Genomic DNA, 21,596 nt, shown 5'->3' with positions numbered 1-21,596 from the left:
TTAGCTAACTAATAAAAAGTGTTAGATATTTTGCCTCTAAAAGGCCTATTGAATTGTTTATTCTCTTAAAAATGTGTTCAAAATGTTTCAGGTAAATGATGTTCCTTTCTACTGTTGTGATGGTCTGATCCACTTCGAGAGTAAACATTTTTTATGAGCAATCCACACACTGTGGGAGTATTAACTCAAATTCTTAAACTGCCATTTACTAAATGCTAATTAAATAATTAGCTATTCCCACATTCCCTAGTAAGTGCCACATTAGTGGTATAGAATAATCAACATGCCTCCTAAAATGAACAATATCAGGTCATCAGTTAATCACCAAAGGACCAGATTGAAATGTAGGAATGAATACATATTTAGTGGAAACAGACATTTGTTTAAAAAATTCTGTTGAGAGAAAGCATTTTAATTTATTTTGTGTCTAAAGAAACTAAATAAATATGTCTTTCAATGTAAAAACTACTAAAATTTTCAATTTTAGAGAATATTATTTTTATAAATTGATTTTAGTTTTAAACATTCATGTTAGATTTTTAAAAATGAAGTGCTAATCCAATTATTTTATATGTTGGTTTAGACCATTCCTAAAATCATAAAACTAGAGCCATTTCATGAGAGGGTTATTTAACAGGGTTATTAGCCATATCCAAAGACAGTTTCACAGCACAATAGAAAACAAAAAAGCAAAATAAAAGAATGGATAAGGAAAAAAAGCTTTACATTGAGAATATTGTCTGGAATCGAGCCTTCTAAACACCATTCTAAGATACTGTCTTTCTAATACCATCTAATAGGCCATGTAAAAACAGTTTAGTTTCACACTGCTATCCGTGTTTGTGTGTATGTATGTATATATATTTGGTTAATATTATACATTTGACCAATAGATAAAGTTACTGGCCAATTCATAATCTATATGTTTCTCTTCTAGAAACATGTTGTCCTCAAAAAAAGTTCACTTAATACCATCATATATATCATCTGCTTTTCTTAAATGATGCATAGAAGGCAGTTTAAAATTAGTACTTGGAGATAGTCTTCATTACTTCAAGATTTCTTTACATATTAAAAGTGCCCATTATTTTCTACAATTGTCTGACTAAAGACATCCTTTCCAAATATAATGTTTAGGTTTAAAGGTCTCTTTGGACTGCTATTTAAACTGAATAAACATGAACTACATGTAGAAGGACCAATTGGACATTGTTCTACTGCTCATCAAAAAAGCCATGACGTATTTTTCTGTGCAAAAATAGGGCATGACTTTTCGGATGACCTAATATTTCATGGAATGAGTTATTTTTAATCATTAATAATAAGAATAATAAAATGATATACATATATAATATATATATATATATACACACACATACATATATATATATAAAGTTGCTTGACTCATTTTACTATACTACAATAAAAAGTACTTTTTATTTTTAGCCAAAAAAAAGGAATCCTGAAAGAATAATAGTAAACAAGGCTAAGGAAGTCAAAAGAAGTCAGGTATATGAGGGTCATAGAAGCAGACCCTCACTGTAGCACATTTTATTATTGCTTTGGAATCCTCCTTCATACGTTTCAGACATTGACTTTGAAATCAATTTCAGAAACTCATCTTAATTAAGATATATTCTTTCCCTGATTAAGCATTAGAGAAGCTGTAATAGTGATCTGTCAAGCAGGTAAGAGAAGAAAAACATTGTGGGCTATTTCTTATATTATTTTTTTCGCAGACTTTACAGAATAAAGTCAATCAAAAGGAATTGTTTTCCATTTAAAAGTGGAAGGAGAGGAAGAAACAACATTAAGTAACTACATTCTAACTGGATGCGAAAACTACACTGGAAAGCCCAGATGTGTTATAGATGGACTTTTATAAATTGAAATAGCAAACAGGTAACTTATTTGTTTTTGCCTCTTATTCCTTAGGGGAAGTTTAGGTAAGAAACAAGTCTGTCCAAATAACTTTTTTTCCTAGAGGCAAGATGACAGGGAACTTGATTCCTGGCTAGAACAAGAATGCTCATCTGGTTAAATTCCAGTAACTCTGGAAAACTTCCAATATAATTTCTTTTAAATGATCTTGAGATTATGAACACTCATAACTCATTGCCCTAGCATCTGAGATCCATTTCTTGCTAACAAGAATATTGTTGAAAGACTGCATAAAACGGTGCTTGAAAGGGAACTAACAAACTTTTTCCATTTATTAATTTTGAGTAAATTAACCTAGTGCAAAGTAAGATTTTCTTGTAAATAGTATGCTTAACCCAGGCTAAGACATTTGTCTCTTATCCTCTACCCTTCCATAAATAATGTATTACTAAATTATATAGATTTAAATGTTTTTATACTCACTTTATGCCTTATTATATTTACTTCTGAACCATGTCTTGTGTAGAATAATTTTTCTATTTCTGAAATACTAAAGATACATTTGATAAAATAACTGCCCAAGTAAATGGGGCAAATTTAAAAAGCTTAACTTTAGTATTTTTATGATTTCCTAGGCTTATGAATATTATTGTAAAGGATTGGTGATATAAACCCTTAGTTTTGTTTTTATTTTTAGAGATTTTTACTATAGGGTGCATGTGCTCATCAGAGAGATTGAGACAGACAGACAGACAGAAAGCAAGCAATCACCCCACAGTGGGGTTTACCATGCTGCAATCCTTTTTCTTTCATTTTCCTCTTGGGATTTTGGGCACACACACACACACACACACACACACACACACACACACACCGGCACACAGCATGAGTTTCAAGCTGGTGTGCCGCGGGGCTTGAACCATAGTCAGCCACATGGGAGTCAAGTGCCTTAACCACCATGCCCCCTGTTGACCCAGATTCTTAGATTTAGTCAATGCCTGCTTACTAGACATTCAAGGTATATGTATTTATAGATTGTAGAATAAATAATTTGCAATCTTTTTAGTCTGGTTTAAACAAATTCAAATCCATTTCATTTAATAGGTTAGACATTTCATTGTTTGCTATCAGTGACCTAATAGTGTACGGACCTAATATAGTTTGTCTTAACTACTGTGTAATAGTGTTAGTGCTTTATTATCCTTGTAAGAAATAATTTATTAATTACATACACATGAAAAAGTATCCTCAGTTTTAAGTCTAAACTTTCATCACTGGAGTACTCTCTTTATACTGTACTCCATAAAATTTAATTATCAGGTGATGAAACTGTCTAGAGTATTTACCTGAACAAGGTTGGAAATTTTTTTCATAATTCCACCCCCCAAAAATCCTACATGTATATGTATACATGTAGATAGATAGATAACACATGTGCTGCTGGAGAGAAGCTAAAAGAGAGGGGAAATGAGAAGTACTCCCCATGGGGGATGCCCTTGCCACAATCCCTTCTCCTCTATTTCCCTCTGCTGTTGGGATTTTTGGCATTTAAGTACCAGATGGATCTGGACTTGAACTGAATAGTTGACCATGTAGGATCCAGCCACCTTAACTACCATACCACTGACTGGCCCCTAGTATATTTCTAAAACACTCAAGACTTGGGAGCCACCAGGTGGCATGGTGGTTAAGGCACTGGAGTGCCATATGGCTGACTGTGGTTGGAGTCCCAGACCTGGCAGCTTGAAACTCAATAACAGACGTGCACGTGTGCTCAAAATCACAGGAGGTGAAGAAAGGATAAGGGATTGCTTCATGGCCATCCTCCCTTGGGAGTGATTTCTTACTTTCCCTCTCTCTTTTCCAGCAAATGCACATGACCCATGGCAAAAACCTAAAAAAAAAAAAAATTAAACACAAAATTAAAACTTATCCCAACTGGAAATGATGAAGAAAAAAGAATATTTCTTTAAAATCAGAAAAAACATTGACAGGTAATTTATGCAAGAAGAAAAATAAATTATATAAAACTGGGCCCAGCAGTTAACATAATGGCTATGTCGCTGGACTCCCATGTAGTCGACTACGGTTCGAATCCCGGACCTGCTGGCTTAAACTCATGCCGGGCGCGTGTGCGTGCGTGCCCAAGATCCTGAGAGGAGAATGGAGGAGAAGGGATTGCAGTATGAGCAACCCCCTGGGGGGGTGATTTCTCGCTTTCTGTCTCTCTGTCTCTTTTTGTCTTTCTGGAGAGCGCAAGCACCCTATAGCAAAAACCTCTAAAAAAAAAAAAAAGAAATTATATAAAACTAATTCAGCCTTACTTATAATTAATTAATATGAATTAAAGCAATGTAGACTAATTTTTCTTCATATTGGGAAAGATGAAAGTAACGGTAATGTTCCATATAGTCAAAGATTCAGTAAGATAAGCATTCTCATATACTGATGATAGAATTTAAAAATGGAAATAAAATTATTTGACTTTATACAATACAACTTTAAAATAATTCTTATCTTTGATTCAATAAGTCTGTCTTGAGGAAACAATCCTAAATAATTAATTAAAGATATTGGCAAAGTAATTCATAATAAGTCTCACAGATTTATACATGAAAATATTGAAAGGAACCAGTATGTCCAAAAAAAAAAAAGAGAAAATTAAATAGATATTCATACATACCACTAGTTCTCAAGTCTATTACAAATACAAATACTCATACCTAACCTTATTACAAATACAAATACTCAGACCTAACCTTATCTTGTTAGGGTTCTGATTATGTGTATCCACATTTTATGAAGCTCATAAAGTGATAGTTTGATCAGTGTCAATAATCCATATGACTGAATATTTTACAACATTACCTTTTTTTTTTTTTTTTTTTTTTTTAGATTTTTGCCATGGGGAGCATATGCTTGTCAGAAAAAGACAGAGAGGGAAAGTGAGAAACCTGCCTCCTGCCCCCCCAGAAGGGGATGGCCATGCCACAATCCCTTCTCCTCCATTCTCCTCTTGGGACTGTGGGCATACATACACATGTGCCCAGCATGATTTTTAAGCCACTGGGACCAGGACTTCAACCATGGTTGGCCATGTGGCCCCAGAACATTCAAAATTTAAATGACAAGAGAAAATGCTTCTAGTGTACTGTTAGGTGAAAAAACACCCCAAGTGTATATATTCACTATAATCTTAGTCTAAAAATAAACTACATATAAAAAATATTAATAAAAATATTGGGGGGCAGCAGGTAGCATGGTGGTTAAGGCACCGGACTTCCACTTGGCCAACCATGGTTCCAGGACTGGACCTGGCAGCTTGCTTTTGCACTTCTCCCACCCACTCCTTCTTGTGAGCACACATGCCCTGTAGCAAATTTTAAAAATAATGATTGAAAAGTAAATAATTTTAAAATATGGAGAAAATATAACAAAGTGCTATCTCTGGGCAGAGGGATTATAATTGGATTGCAACTCTTTTTTTGGTGGTGGTGGTGGTCGGGGGAGATCTTTGCCATAGGGTGCATGTGTTCACCAGAGACACAGAGGGAGATGGAGAAAGAGAAAGTGAGAAATAATCCCCCAGGAAGGATGGCCACACCTTAATCCCTTTTCCTTCATTCTCAAGATTTTGGGCATATGTATACACGCTTCCAACATGAGTTTCAAGCCACTGGGTTCGGGACTCAAACTGCTGTCAAATTGTTGCCTTAACCACCATTCCACCTGCTGGCCCTGAATTTTGCTCTTCATGCTTCCTTACCCCCTCAAACTTTTCTATAATGAGCAATGATACTTTACTAATCAGTAAAAACAAAAACCAACTCTCTTATTTAGATGACTGCCTTACAGAATTTTCTTTTTATTCAAGGCAAAATATATATTCTATTTTAGATTCTACTCTATTTAGATATATATTCTTAGTAAAATTTGAGGAGGAAGTAGACTCTAGGAGTTATTTTGGGTCTCAGAAAACATTCATTGTTCTTGGTTATGTGGTTTACTTTGGTTGACTTGTTTTTGTGCCTCTAGTCACAGACATGTGATATATTTGGCTTCTATAAAGGTTCTACCTTTTTCAGGGGAATAGGTCAGGCAGAGAAGTATGAGTAATGCATCAATTAGCAGGCCTACCCATCAGATAGGATCTGCAGGAGGTTAATAGAACTCTCAGTGGCCTAGAGAGACGATTGCTGTTTCACACATATTTACATAGACAGGGTGAGTCCTTTCCCTTAGGCTGAATTAAATGAATATGACTGTGAATAGGCTTGAGTCCTGCTAAGTAGGTCATTAAAATAAAAACATGTATATATCTTTTTTTTTAATTTTATGTTTATTTTATTAAATAAAATGAAAAAGTGATTCCAGGAATGGCACCTATGTTTTTTTTTTTTTTTTCAAACAAATGCTAGGGACCCCAGGAAAAAAATTCTGTTTTGATGTTTCAGCATTAATTAAGAAAAATACATTTCATTCTGATCTCACATTATATTATAAATTCACTGTATCCCTTTCTTGAAATCAAACTGAAACTGCATATAGGAAAAGTCATTTGATTTCAACTTTGCTACAGAGCAGACATATATACTTTAGGCTCTCCTCACTGACAATTTCTGTAATTCATGGTCAACTGCAGCATAAGATTATTAAATGTAAAGTTCCAGAAATAAACAATTCACAGGTGTTAAACTACAGATCGCTTTGAGTAAGATGAAGAAATTGACACCATCTTGCTTCGTCTTGCTCGGGACATGAATCATCCCTTTGTCCAGCATATCCACGCTATATATGCTGTATGCTACCCATGCAGTAGCTACTAAGCTCTCTTGGTTATCAGATCAAAAAACAGTATATGGGGACCAGCAGTTAACATAATGGCTATGTTGCTGGACTCCCACGTAGTCAACTGTGGTTCGAGTCCCAGACCCGGTGGCTTAAACTCACGCCGGGCGTGTGTGCGTGCGTGCCCAAGATCCCGAGAAGAGAATGGAGGAGAAGGGATTGCGTCGTGGCCATCTCCCCTGGGGGGTGATTTCTTTCTTTCTATCTCTCTGTCTCTCTCTGTCTGGCGAGTGCATGTGCCCTATAGCAGAAACCTCTCCAAAAAAAAAAAAAAAAGGATTAAAAAAACAAAAAAACAAAAGAGTATATGTAGGGCTCAGTACTAGCCTCAGTTTCAGGCATCAAGGGTGTCCTGGAGTATATTCGTACATAGGTAATGGGGGACCACTGTTTGTTGAAAGTTTGCCAGGTCTACGCTAATAAGAAAATAATAACTTGATGGAAAATTAATAATAACCAACTCTGTATAGACTATTCATTCTGTTAGTAAGTGATGCAACATTGTCAGTATTGTTACAAGAACTGCATACAGGGAGCCTACTGAATATAACAAGATGAGGAAGGTAGCAAGGAACAAATTCCATATGGAATTTACTTTTGCAATTTAATTAATGAAATTCCCCTAGAGAAAGGGAATGGAACAAGTTAGCAGAAAAATTGATAATTCACAACAAACTCCAAAACTCTCTTATAAAGTCAGATTATAACCCACTGAGAAAAATAACTTATTAATCAGGAAAACAGAAAAAATAAATAAAATTAATAGTCTGTCAAATGATAAAGACTTAAGAGCTAAGTATGTCTGATTTTTAAGGAAAGGCATTAGCATTCACAGTTCTACCCTTTATCAGCTATTTAGGCCTGGAAGAGTAACCAGTTATCAGCATTATCAATGCTCCACTAAGTTTTCAATTTAACTTGTAGCTCTGCTATTACTTTTCTTCCCAAATTATTCCTTCTAGTAGACAGGCACAAGACTCTCTTTACTTCACTGGATCTGTGTACTCATTTCCAAAGGCATAATTTGGGCTAAATTGCTCTACCTATATATATGTAAAAGTTTCTGGAAAAGATATTAAGTTTTTACCCTAGTTTGCTTATGAAGTGACAAGTCAGATTTCCATAAATTGCCACTATTGATTGACAGTTTCTTTCTTATTTGCCAGAGGTCATGTGCATGCTCTGGAAATGGAGACAGAGAGAGGGGGAGAGGGAAATGAAGACGGAGAAAGCACCCCCCAATGCAGCATGATTGCACCATAATCTTTCTCCATTTCTCCATCTTGTCAAGATTTGAGGCGTGTACCCGCTTAGGCCAGGAAACAAACCTTGGCACTTCAGCTGCCTTCTGGGATCCTGCTACCTTAATTAACCATTAGGCCATGGGCCAGCCTGATCGATAATTTAATGTCATAATTAGGAGGGACACATTTTGTAAGTGTAAAGACAACTCAGACCCAGCATGATTTCTAATGAGCATTTGGAAAACATTTTGACAAAGAAGGATTTAGTGTCTTTGCTTTGGGGTTTGGACGGCACGTATGTAATGAAGTTAGTACACAGCCCTTTGTAATTTATATTCCAAGTGAGTCAAGGAGAATTGAGCAAATTAAGATACTGAAGTAGCTTCTAGCAGTTGTCTCTAAATTGTATGTTCTTTGGAATTTGCGTGACTAATTTATAACATATTTGAGAACTGGGTTTGGGAATGTGATTCCTTGAATGAGTATTGTGATTTGGATGAAGATGTTTGCCAGTAGTTTACTCAGTGTTAGCTAGGAATTGTGGTGCGTGGAAAATTTAATTATATTTTTGTGTCAAGTATTTTTTTAGATAGTCTTTAGAAACATTTTACATAGTTTACTTTCATGATTTTTTTCACAGAGGAGAATTTTTTAACCTACGCTGGGTCATGAACTTAGAATCTGATTAAAGCTATAGATACTTTCTCAGGGAAAATGCAGAAACATACGAAACTACAGACTGGCTTATAATTTAGGAGGATTCACAGACCTCAGAAGGGTCGTCTTTAAAAAAAACCTATTCCAGATTTAAATAATACTTACTTAAAAATGAATTCATACTTACTTTTCAGTATGTCTCTTAAAGGTAAGAGAAATAAAAATATCTCTGTGATGCATGGTAGCTCCAGAATTTTAGCAGAGAATAGGCTTAAGACTGTGATTTGGTGAAACACTCTCAAGGTACTAACCTCAACCTAAAGTCATTTTGCAAACACATTGCACGTAGTACTGCTTTAGAAGTCTGTATGTTGGGGCCAGCAGGTGTCACGGTGGTTAAGGCACTGTTCTCCCACATGGCCTACTGTGGTTCAAGTCCTGGACCTGGTGACTTGAAGCTCATGCCAGGTGCATGTGTTTGAGTGCCCAAACTCCTGAGAGAAGAATGGAGAAGAGATTGCGGCATGGCCATCCCTCCCGGGGAGTGATTTCTCACTTTCTGTCTCTGTTTCTCCTGTGAGTGTGCATGCTATATAGTAAAAATCTCAGGAAAAAGAAAGCCTGTATGTTAAACCAATTAAATTTTTTTTTTTTTTTGGAGAGATTTTCACTGTAGGGCGCGTGCGCTCGCCAGACAGACAGAGAGAGACATAGAGACAGAAAGCGAGAAATCACCCCCCAGGGGGGATGGTCACGCCGCAATCCCTTCTCCTCCATTCTCCTCTCGGGATCTTGGGCACGCACGCACACGCGCCCGGCGTGAGTTTTAAGCCAATGGGTCCGGGACACGAACCGCGGTCGACTACGTGGGAGTCCAGCGACATAGCCATTACGCTAACTGCTGGTTCCCTAAACCAATTAGCTGTTTAAAAAACTGTCAGAAGATACCTATAGTTAAATTTATATGCTATTGAGACAATATCAATTATTCATATCAAATAATGTAAAATTTATTTTTGTTGGCCTTGGAATATTGCTTGAAATCATATGGGGTGAAGTCCCTGCCTCTTGTGCTTATTATCCATAATCAAATCATATTAAAAGGAAGCTCTGTTTCAAGATGAACTAAGGCTACCTAGATTGTTATTTGTGAATATAATTCACTTTTCAAATTGTGGTTGTTATTACTGTAAATTACAACTGTGAAGTCTAAGAACTGGTCACTGGGGTATTCACAGTGAGTCGTTCAACCATCTATGCCTTTCATGCAGATCCCGGGCCTATACCTACACAGTGATTTGCTATATAGACTCCATCTCTGGCCCTAATTTGGATTCCTTCATCTTTTAGACTATGCTTCTTATTTTCCTGATATAGTTTCCAGAATTCTAAACCAGTCCCTAGAACACAGATCATGTTTACTTTGTCCATCCTTTGTTGACTCCTAAAAATCTCATCAATTTTTTTGAAGCCTAAGAATCCTAGAATGTTTGAACCAAATGTGGGTTAGAGGTTAGTGTCAGTCTTCTCATTGGTGCCTAATGAAAGTTAGGTGACTTGTCCATTAAAGCCCAGCTGGGACCCAGGTCTCTGCCCTCTGGTCCAGTGCTCTTTCTCCCAGTACTATAACACCCTTTGCTTCCTGTCAGAGCCCTTTCTGGTGTAGTTATACTATTTAACCATCCCTTCTATGGCTCTCTAAGTCAATTTTTTTTTTCCTCACAAAAAATTTGTTAGGCTTGGTGAGGTTTATCCCTGATTTTGCTCTGAAAGTTATTTGACTCTTTTCTGTCCTTTCAGGCTAAATGTTCCCTGAGTTGAAATAAAATTCAAATGCAGGTGGTCTTGTCATTTGAACTGACAAATCCTAAATACCCAAGAAGGAAGTGCAACAGATAATTTTCTTTTAAAATCAATTCCAAAAACTTATATATGATGACTTGATATATATAGATGGTAACACCGATTTTCTTCCAAGGTTAAAATACAATGTCTATTTTAATGCATACAAAGTTCTTAATTATTTTAATCTATTGGGACATGAAGTCTTAGATCCCCAAGAATAGCATCATAAGGAAGCTCTAATATAGATTTTAAAAAATGTATGCAGAAGAAATAGGACTGTAAACACAATGAGGGGCCAGCAGCTGGTGCAGTAGTTAAGTCGCTGGACTCCCACATGGTCAGCTGTGGTTCTAGTCCTGGACCTGGTGGCTTGAAACTCAGTCTGGGCATGTGCATGCCCAAAATCTCGAGAGGAGAATCGAGGAGAGGGGTTTGCAGTGTGACCATACCCCTGGAGTGTGGGGAGCTGATTTCTCACCTTCTGAATCTCTGTCTCTCTCTGTCTCTCTGGTGAGCACACATGCTCTATCACAAAATCTCTCTCAATAATAATAATAATAATAATAATAATAATAATAGAATAAGACTCAACCACAAAAACTCTATTTTAATTTTGACTTTTTATTTCCCTCCTGTCCTACAGCCAACTATCCATTAAGAATTGATTTTCTGAAAAGTGTCTCTTAAAGCTTCTTTTTTCTTTTCTATCACACTGGCATCATCTTAGCTGAAACCTTTATTACCCAATAAAATCAGATGCAATGGCTCTCTCAGTCTGTTCTGATATCCTGGATCAGAATAACCTCGCTTCTCTGCTTGTTTATGGTGCTTTGTTGAAAACCTCTGGTGACTCCATGATATTGTTCTAGCTTTTCTGACAGTCAAGGCTTCCTAACAACTGAACTTACATACATTTTTTTTTTTTAAAGAGAGATTTTAGCTATAGAATGTATGTGCTCACCAAAGAGACAGACAGAAAGCAAGAAATCACCCCCAGGAGGGATGGCCACGCTGCAATCCCTTCTTGTCTATTCTCCTCTCTGGATCTTGGGCACACACACACACGTGCCTGGTGTTAGTTTAAGCTGTCAGATCCAGGACTTGAACTATGATCAACTGCATAGGAGTCCAGCGATGTAACCCTTAAACACCATTTGCTATTTTCTACATACACTTCTAAAACATACTTTCATTAAATTTTTTGAGCCAGACAGTATGTAAATTTCTCTCCTTCCTTCCCCTCCCCCCTCCCCCCAAAAGAGATTTTTGCTATAGGGCATATGCGCTCACTGGAGAGAGAGAGCCAAACAGAGAGACAAAAAGCAAGAAATCACCCCCTGGGGGATGGTCATCCTGCAATACCTTTTCCTCTATTCTCCTCTCAGGATTTTGGGCATGCACGCACACATGCTCGGCATGAGTTTTAAGTCACCAGGTCCTGGACTTAAGCCATGATTGACTGTGTGGGAGTCTAGCGATTTAACCATTAAGCCATCTGCTGGTCGCAAGACACTATGTAAATTTCTTAATATTTTCATTGAATTTAACAATAATCCTATATGATAAGATTAAGTTTCCATTTTACAAATGAGTAAAGACCTAAGGTAGAATGATCAGTAACTGGCAAAGGCGGATTCAATATAGTTGTCTAGTCTCTTAAACACACTAACTTCCCAAGTTGCTTCTTTCAGCTTTATAGTTTGGCAACAGTCCCAAAGATATATTGGGTTGTCAGAAAAGTCATGATGCAATTTTGCATAGAAAAATATAGAAAAATAAGTCATGACTTTCTTGACATATTCAGAATCAACTCCAAACTCATGACAGAACTTTCACCAGGGATTTCCTTTATCCCTCTGCTTAGCCTTTCTAAATTTCTTAATCATTTTCTAGTAATCACTCCCTGACTTAATCATTAAACTAATAGTTATCAACTAATACATGTGAACCTTCTTTATCAAGTCATTCCCACACACTCTAGATTCTATTCATCTCTTGTTTCTTTAAATAATACCATCCGTTAACTGGAACACTTACATTTGCTTTGAATTGTACAATATTTTGTTATCTGTCCTATCTTTTCTCTCTCTTGGAGGGTAGCAACTGGGTCTTTTGGTAGTTTATACCATTCTCAGTTTTAATGCATGACGAGCATTATAGTCAATATGTAACAAGCACGTACAGAATTAGTATTCAGAGAATTGACTTGAGGCACCATTTTGCCAGCAACCCATTAAAGAGAAAGAATAGTGTGCTTGGTGGAGACTGAAAGAGGATCCTTCAACTAAAGAATGTAGTAAGTTTTGGGAAGACATAGTAGATAGTGCACTTTAAAACAAAACAAAACACTTCAAATCATCTATTTAAGTAGTAGAGAGAGGAACATAAAAATATTACTGGCACTAACTATCTTTATGAAAAATGGCAGTTTGGGTCACTGTATAAACAAAATACTATGGGGAGGTGTTTAAGTGATTTCATAGAGAGTTTTAAAAAAAGGTCACCAATTCACTTTGTGTATTCAAATAGGAGAAAAATACAATAAACTTTCATTATTAAAATTAAGGTAAATGTGATACTACTTTATAATAAAAACCCCAGATAGTAGTATTTTTTAAAAAGAATTACTTAACTTTTTTTATTTGTTAACTTATTTTAATTTGACCAGAGAGGGATAGAGTGAGAGCAAGAGAGTGAGAGAGCGAGAGAGAGAGAGAGCGAGAAAGCAAGCTGCCAGGTTCAGGCCTTGAACCGCAGTTGGCCATGTGGGAGTCCAGCACCCTTAACCACCATGCCACCTGTTGGCCCCAATAATATTTTTATAAATCAATTTTAATATATTTACATTTAGCAAATGACACACATTACCTTTAGAGAATTCTTCTTTTACTAAATATACTACTCATAATAGTATATTTCACCTCATTCTATAAGTTAAAAATTACATTTATGGGGCCTGCAGGTGGCATAGTAGTTAGCGCACTGGACTCCTACATGGCTGACCACGGTTTAAGTTCCAGACCCAGTGGCCTGAAACTCATGCCAGGTATGTGTGTATGTGTGCCCAAAATTTTGAGAGAAAAGTGGAAGAGAAGGGATTGCAATGTGGTCATTCCTCTAGAGGGGTGATTTCTCACTTTGTATCTTCTGTTTCTTTCTCTCTAACAAGAGCACACACCCTATAGCAAAAAATCTCTCTCAAAAAATACGTTTGTTATCAACAAATACTAAAAGCCAAAACTCTGTTTTGTTTTGCTTAACTTTACTAAAATTTATTTTACTGCATTTTGTTTTATTTTGAGTTTGTTATGGGGCACAGGTGCTTGCCAGAAAGACACAGAGGGAAAGTGAGAAATCTTCCCCCCAGGGTATACTTCATGCAGCAATCCCTTCTCCTTTCAAAATTTTGAGTGCACATGCAAACGTGCCCGGAGTTATTCTCAGGCTCCTGGGTCCAGTATTCAAACTGCACAGTTAGCCATGTGGGATCCAGCTGTCTTAACCACCATGCCATTTGCTGGCCTGTATTTTACTGCGTATTTTAATATGTGTTCAACTCATTAAATTTAACCATCATATGTAAACAGTTTCAATATTTCATGAAGTTCTTAAGAGTTTAAAAAAAAAAGTGTAGTTTGAGCTTTTCTCTCTCACTTAAAGTCACCATTTATATGTTATTTTCAAAACTTGAAATGTGTTTTAATTGATCTTGTTTCACCTACATTATCTTTTGGCCTAGATTTTGGTTAGGCCAGAGATTAATACAAATAGAAAAATAAGTTTGAGTGATAAAATCATGTTCCTTATAGAACTAAGGATTATAAACTGATGAAAGAAAGCTGCCTGGACTTCCCATTCGACTTCAAGACTATACAGGAGGTTCAGACCTAAGAAAGGATGCATCTCTTCTGTTACTCTCTGAAAATAGCTAACGCCTAAGAATTTGATGTCCACGAGTCTTTGAAGCGTTTAAGTGTATCTCATTCTAAGTGAAGATATAAAGCTACTTATCTTTGAGAGCAATAGAGCTTATTACCATATTTCCAAACAGAAATATATTCTAATGCTCTTTTTAATAAACAACTTGCCAGAGGGCATGTCTATTTGCCAGAGATAGACAGAGATAGAGAGAAAAAGCACCCTCTGTAGGATATGATCACGCCCTAATCCCTTCTCCTCCATTTCCCCTTTCAGGGTTTTGGGCACATGCACACACACATGTGCCCAGAGTGTTTCTCAAGCTGCCAGGTCCAAGACTTGAATTGGAGAGTTGGCCATGTGGGATCCAGCTGCACATTACTTAAAGTGTTAGGTCCCTCTTTTTTTTTTTTTCCTACTAAGGAACTCAAATAGATAAAAATGGACAAAAAGTTTAAATTTTTAAAATAGTCCCACCTACTTACTCTTTTGGTGTTAATACTATTATAAAGTCTATCATAGTCTTTTAGTTATTTGATCCTTGACAGAAATTCAGTATTCATTTTTTTTAAAAAACAATTATTTCCTTTATTTTGTCATTATGGTTATTTTTTAATTTGACTAGAGCAAGATACAGTGAGAGAGAGAGAGAGAAAGTGAGAAAGCAAGCTGCTAGGTCTGGGACTCGAACTGTGGTCAGCCACGTGGGAGTCGCACCCTCTGTAGGATATGATCACGCCCTAATCCCTTCTCCTCCATTTCCCCTTTCAGGGTTTTGGGCACATGCACACACACATGTGCCCAGAGTGTTTCTCAAGCTGCCAGGTCCAAGACTTGAATTGGAGAGTTGGCCATGTGGGATCCAGCTGCACATTACTTAAAGTGTTAGGTCCCTCTTTTTTTTTTTTTCCTACTAAGGAACTCAAATAGATAAAAATGGACAAAAAGTTTAAATTTTTAAAATAGTCCCACCTACTTACTCTTTTGGTGTTAATACTATTATAAAGTCTATCATAGTCTTTTAGTTATTTGATCCTTGACAGAAATTCAGTATTCATTTTTTTTAAAAAACAATTATTTCCTTTATTTTGTCATTATGGTTATTTTTTAATTTGACTAGAGCAAGATACAGTGAGAGAGAGAGAGAGAAAGTGAGAAAGCAAGCTGCTAGGTCTGGGACTCGAACTGTGGTCAGCCACGTGGGAGTCCAGCACCTTTAACCAACACGCCACCTTCCTGCCCCTCAGTATTCATTGTTTTAAAATAATTATTTTATTCAATTTTATTTATTATTATTATTTTTAACTTGACCAGAGAGAAAGAGAGAGAAAGGGAAAGTGAGAAATCAAGATGCCAGATCTGGGCCTTGAACCAAGGTCAGCCATGTGGGAATCCAGTGCCTTAACCTCCATGCTACCTGCCAGCCCCCAGAAGCTATCTGTTTGAATACTTCTATGAACTATTTTTAATATACCTAATAAATTGAGTGAATTAATATAAACTCAATACTTTTCACTCTAAGCAACAAAACAGTAAAAATTGGTGTTTTCATCTAAATTTCAGATTATCCAAAAAAACTAAGTTACCATATAACCATCACCAGTGCTCTTCCCTGAACAAGATTACCATGAACTATTTCACAAAAATTCAAAGTACACTACAAATCCTCTTAATATCTCTAACGCTCATGTAAACATCAAATTGTAACACATAAAGGTTCATTTAAAATATTGTCAAAATTTCATTCTTTTTAAATGACTGCTTGGCAAAGATTCCATATGTCTGGCATATAAAAATTCAGAAATGAATAATGAAGCTTGAATATGCACTATACTATTCACTAAAAGAGTAAGTACATGAGAAAAAAATAGATTTTATCTGACAACTAAATATGTTATGTGTAAAAGCTCAATGCTGGGGTCAGCAGGTGGCATTGTGGTTAAGGTACTGGACTCCCACATGACTGACCTGGTTTGAGTCCCAGACTCGGCAGCCTGCTTTCTCACTTTTCCTTTCTCTTTTTCTCTGGAGAGCACATGCCCTGTAGCAAATTTAAAAAAATAATAATAATGATAAATGAGATTAAATAAATAATTTTTAATAGAGATTTTTGCTATAGGATGCATGTGGTAGTCAGAGAGATGAGAGAGAGAGAGAGAGAGAGACTGAAAGTGAGAAATCACCCCCGGGGGGGATGGCCACACTGCGATCCCTTCTCCATTCTCCTCTTGAGATTTTGGGCATGCACACACATGTTTCCAGAGTAATTTGAAGCCACTGGGTCTGAGACTTGAACCACAGTCTATGCAGAAGTTCAGCGACGTAACCATTATATCATCTGCTGGTCCCAAATAAATCATTATTTTTTTCAAAAAAGCTCAGTGCTTAGGTTTCTGCATTTGGTGACCATTACAATATAATCTTTTTCATAATTAATGCATGTTGGTATTAAAATAAAATTCCTACTTTACATATATGCTTTCATGTTTATTACTAATCGCATGACTACTGTGGTTCCTGCTCAGAAGAAAACAGCCTTGAACAAAAATATATCCTTCTGAAATAAGGGTTTTTTTTTTTTTTTTTTGGTGAGGTTTTTTGCTATAGGGCGTGTGCGCTCACTAGAAAGACAGAGAGAGAGAGACATAGAGACAGAAAGCTAGAAATCATCCCCCAGGGGGGATGGTCACGCCACAATCCCTTCTCCTCTATTCTCCTCTCGGGATCTTGGGCACACATGCGCCCGGCGTGAGTTTTTAAGCCACTGGGTCCGGGATGCGAACAGCGGTCGACTACGTGGGAGTCCAGCGACATAGCCATTACGCTAACTGCTGGTTCCCTGAAATAAGGTTTTTTGACAAGTTAACTTACGCCAGACTTCTAAACGGGTTTGTAACAAAATGATAAAATTGTATTTCTGAAAGATGAGGACTCATTTTTCTGGAAACACATTGCTTGAATTATTATTCTCTTGGTGCAATTCCTCTTCCTTCCTAAAATTTTCTTCTTGAGCTCTAAAGTGTCTCAGTTATCTGATACTAAACTTTTTCTAAAATGTGCTTGAGTGACACAAGACCTAGCCTCTTTGGAGGGCAATGATAACAAAGAACCATTGCTGAACAGGATCTGGACACTGGTCCCTTTCATAGTCCATATGGTGTACCTTTCTTCTAACAATTTAAATTCTAGTGCTTTTTAAAATTTTCTCATTTGTTTCTCCCCTTGGGTTATTTCCTATGGAAGGACCAATTTGAAACAGAGTAGCAAAGACAGAATACTGATGCTGTCCGGTGTATAAAACATAAAAAGTGAAAGTTTACAGAGGAAACCATTAAAAACAATATAAAAGAAGCCTGGGAGGAGAGTGTACAAGCATGAAGGAATAACACTCGAGGCAGTGTCTCCTCCCTTTTCTCTTATTTTTCTAACCATGGTTTTCATTCAGCACCTTAAAAATCTCAATGAGTCTATACCACATCCAACCGCACATCTAGCCTGACCATATTTCAAAACGTTTATCATTAAAATCGTATCAGCTCCTTTTATTAAAAAATTCTTATTAATAATATATTTCTATAGAAATACTTCAGATTTTAATATTTTTTAAGGTTTTGCCACAGGGCACATGCACTCGCCAGATAGAGATGGAATGATAGTGAGAGAGAAAGTGATAAATCACCCCACGGGGGGAGGAACACTGCAATTCCTTCTCCTCTGGTCTCTTCTCGGGATTTGGGGCATACACATATACACACCCAACATGATTTCCGGGTCTCCAGGTCTGGGACTCAAACTGCGGTCAAGTATGTGGGAGTCCAGCATCTTGACCAACATTTGCTTGGCCCATTAGTTTTAATATTTTTGTGATGTCTTACCCTTTGTGATTGGGTTGACAATAACTATATCTATTCTACATATAGAGAAATAAAAAACTAGTAACAATTTCCTAAGGCTTATGCAAGAATCTAAACTTTAGTGAAAGACTGGTACTAATACTTAACGATGATGGAAAACATAAATGCGTTAGCATATAACTGAGATGATCTGCGTGAAGGTTTTATTTTTTCCTTCTATAACATTGGAAGTGGATGTTTAAATAACTACTATGCAAGCTGATTTCCTAATGCTGGTGGGTTAAAAAATATAAATGTATAAAGAAAAGGGGATTAAAAATAGGTGGGGGGAGGGGTTTCCTTCAAATGGATGGAACCCATTCTTTTGAAAGAAAACTCCCCTCTTACCTTGGTCCTGGAGCTGGTTAGTTCTCCTCTGTCCTCCTCCTAGGGGAGAAATACCCAAAGTTAAACAATAATAGAACATGGTCTTGTATTAAAGTCAAGTTCAATTCTGGCCAACCCCTTCCTCGGGTCTCACAAGACACTACCAACTGTCTGATACACCGGAGCTTTCACTGAATTGCATTTTAAACCCATTTTCAGGATTAAGCCAAAGGGAAATGAACATTGGCCACGTAAGTGGAAGAAAATCTGCTCTTCAGTCAATCTATCTTATCAGAGAGCTCAAATCAGCTGATGATTGGCTTAGAGGAGGGAAATTCATGAAAGGGTTGCTTGGGTAGTTTTTGCCAGCTAGAGGCTGGATCCTTGGAGCACCTAGAGCTTTTTAGGGAGAAGTAGGCATGTTATGGTATTCTTAAACCACCTCTCAGATGTTCTTGTCTTTTGAGAGTACAATGATCATTCTACAAGCAATACCATGTTTGGATCAATACTAAATTGGATATGAATAATTACTTTAAAGATTCAAAAAAATCGAGTAGTCATTAGAGGGGAGGGTTAGGGAAAATGTCTGGGAAATGGATATTATTGGACACTATGTGCTTGTTTTATTTTGTCAAAATAGGGACATGAAGGTTGGATAAAGATAGGATTTTCTGTTGTTCTGGTTATAATGTGCCTCTAAGATTCCTGTGCCTTTGGAACAAAACAAAGCTGTGCAGTGAAAGGAACATGGATTTAGGAATGAGACAGTAATGGGCTCCAGTTCCTCTTCCGTCACTCATCAGTTATTCATACTGTTTCAGCAGCAGCGTCTTCCAGATGAGGAAATTAGTGCCAACTTCAGGAAGATTATGGGGATCAAGGTAGAGAATATATTCATATACATGTGCTTGGTACGTAGTAGTTTACAGAATTTTTATGTCCTTTTTCACTTATATAGGCTCTTATAAAGTCTTCTTGTTTGAATTACGTTAGCTCTTTTGAGGCTACCACCTAATCAATTAAGTTTATAGTCAGTTGCTAATTACCCTTTGGCATAATTTCAGAGATGGAGGGTGATTGGCTCCCATCATAGAAAACAGATACCAGACAACTGATTGAATTCTGTGAGACATGAAGGAGAGTGGAGACCAAGAATGAGCCTGAACCCATACAAGATCATGTGCTATTGTTATTTAACTTTGGGTAACTTATTAAAATTCTTCATCAAGTAAAATAACATCAGGTGAGAAAATGGATGTACTTTGGAACCTTAGTTTGTCACAGTATATTCCAGAGACTTCAGAATGAGGGATGTGGTAGTCATTACTCTAATGGCCATTATGAAAATGTGCAGGGAAAAAACTCTATATGGCAGACTCTATGTTATACAATAATATCTTTTCTCCATCTATTACTAATATTACCATTTGTATAGCATTAGATTCAGCCTATGAACTTTAATCACTTTCAAGTTTCATAATATAACTATGACATCATAAAATTTCTCCAACTACAACATATATGTTTTCCCTTGTGTTCTTCTTCGGGTATTTAAGCTTCAATATGTTTAATGAATACTGTAAAAATGGCTATTTTGACAAATCAGCCACTTATTACTAAATATTATAAATTCCAAAAAATATATAGAAAAGCAGCATTTTCTTTTTCCCCCTAAAACAAATGCATCCAGAAATTGTAAAGCAATGCTTAAAAATGAAAAAAAAAATTTTTTTTGAAACACCTACTTGATCCATGGAAGTCACTTATGGGACAGAGTTTTGAAGGAAATATCTTCATATTTAGAAATGATCTGGGTATCTATGAATAAGAACAACTATAGGTATACTGCCTGAATTGGGTGAAATTACAGTGGCTGGACAGTCTTCATGCTCCAGGGAATAAACTGATTGCCATTTGTGATGAAGAGAAAAATGAAAAATAAATTAAATAGTACTAAAGTTGTTAGGGTTATTACAGTGCCCTTTAAAATCACCTTCTCAAGTATTTCATATTGAAACACCACAGGATACCACATTACATGAGACAATTTTTATCATATCTAGAGAAATGTGTTCTTCTAAGAAAAAAATAAAAAAAGTTCCTTCGATATTCATGTGCTTGGCTTGTGCTGTTTTATTTCTCCCTTTATATAATCCAATGCATTTCTTCAAGTTTGTACCTTGCCAAAAGTTTGAGGTCAGCATATAATTTTAAATGTCTGTATATATAAGCATATGCAATCTGTATCTATCTCTAACTGTCGATTCTTACAGAGGAGTGCTTTCCTTAAATAGCTTTTCATTTCACAATGTAGATAGACTATAATAAAAGTAGTTATTTACTAAAGAAGTGATTTCTTTAATTCCAAAACCATATGAGCTTCTAACGAAATTCTGAGAATGAATTTTTCTCCCATCTTATTAAATGTGCAAATTCAAAGAAGTATAAGAGAATTCTTTGGTTGTTTGGCTTAAAATAGTCTAGGAAATAACTGGGAATCTCAGACTCTCAAAGTGGGAAGGGAATACAGATAGGTATGGGCATCACTTTTGGCTCTCTGAGAGATGTACAATTTTTTCCAGCTTTACATTCACAAGTATGATGTTGGGTATCACAAGATAATTTTCTCTCATTTTGTGGGGGAGGCAGTTTTAATAGTTGTAAAATCTTTCCTTGTGTTGACCTGAAAACTACCTCTGTAATCTCTTCAACTCAACATGAGTTTATGTGTGCGTTAAATATAAATGAACAACTGTGGAAGTAAGCTCTGTGTATTTTCGATATGCTCTGAGGTGATCAATGCTGCTAAAACTTGCAGCACAAAAGAATGACAAATTGTTCAGTAGGTTTTCAGAGTAAACCCTATTGATATTAAGAAGTCTTTCTTTGTTCTTTTCCCATAAGAGCACTGGAGAGAGTCAGAAGATCTCCGTTCTAACCTCAGCTGTGGTGCTGTGGCCAAGTCACTTAACCTCTCTAA

At 36.4% G+C, this 21,596-nt stretch overlaps 1 protein-coding gene across 5 annotated transcripts in view; it reads right to left on the bottom strand.

Moving 5' to 3' along the window:
- The window catches only part of GRIA4 (glutamate ionotropic receptor AMPA type subunit 4), a 392,211-nt gene that overhangs the window by 20,512 nt on the left and 350,103 nt on the right, over positions 1-21,596 (bottom strand). The window contains exon 15 of one of the 5 annotated variants that reach the window (XM_027772851.1): positions 18,634-18,673. The exons of the other annotated variants lie outside the window; for them this stretch is intronic. Within the exon in view, the coding sequence (XP_027628652.1) occupies positions 18,652-18,673 (22 nt within the window). The 3' untranslated portion in view covers positions 18,634-18,651. Of the gene's footprint in view, positions 1-18,633; positions 18,674-21,596 lie in introns of those variants that run through there. 5 annotated transcript variants of the gene reach the window in all.

Source organism: Tupaia chinensis, unplaced genomic scaffold (genome assembly GCF_000334495.1).
Source record: "Tupaia chinensis unplaced genomic scaffold, TupChi_1.0 Scaffold000311_2, whole genome shotgun sequence".
In the NCBI taxonomy this organism is placed as follows: domain Eukaryota; kingdom Metazoa; phylum Chordata; class Mammalia; order Scandentia; family Tupaiidae; genus Tupaia; species Tupaia belangeri.
The sequence above is the reverse complement of the archived record's forward strand: the minus strand, read 5'-3'. Positions and strand labels throughout refer to the sequence as shown.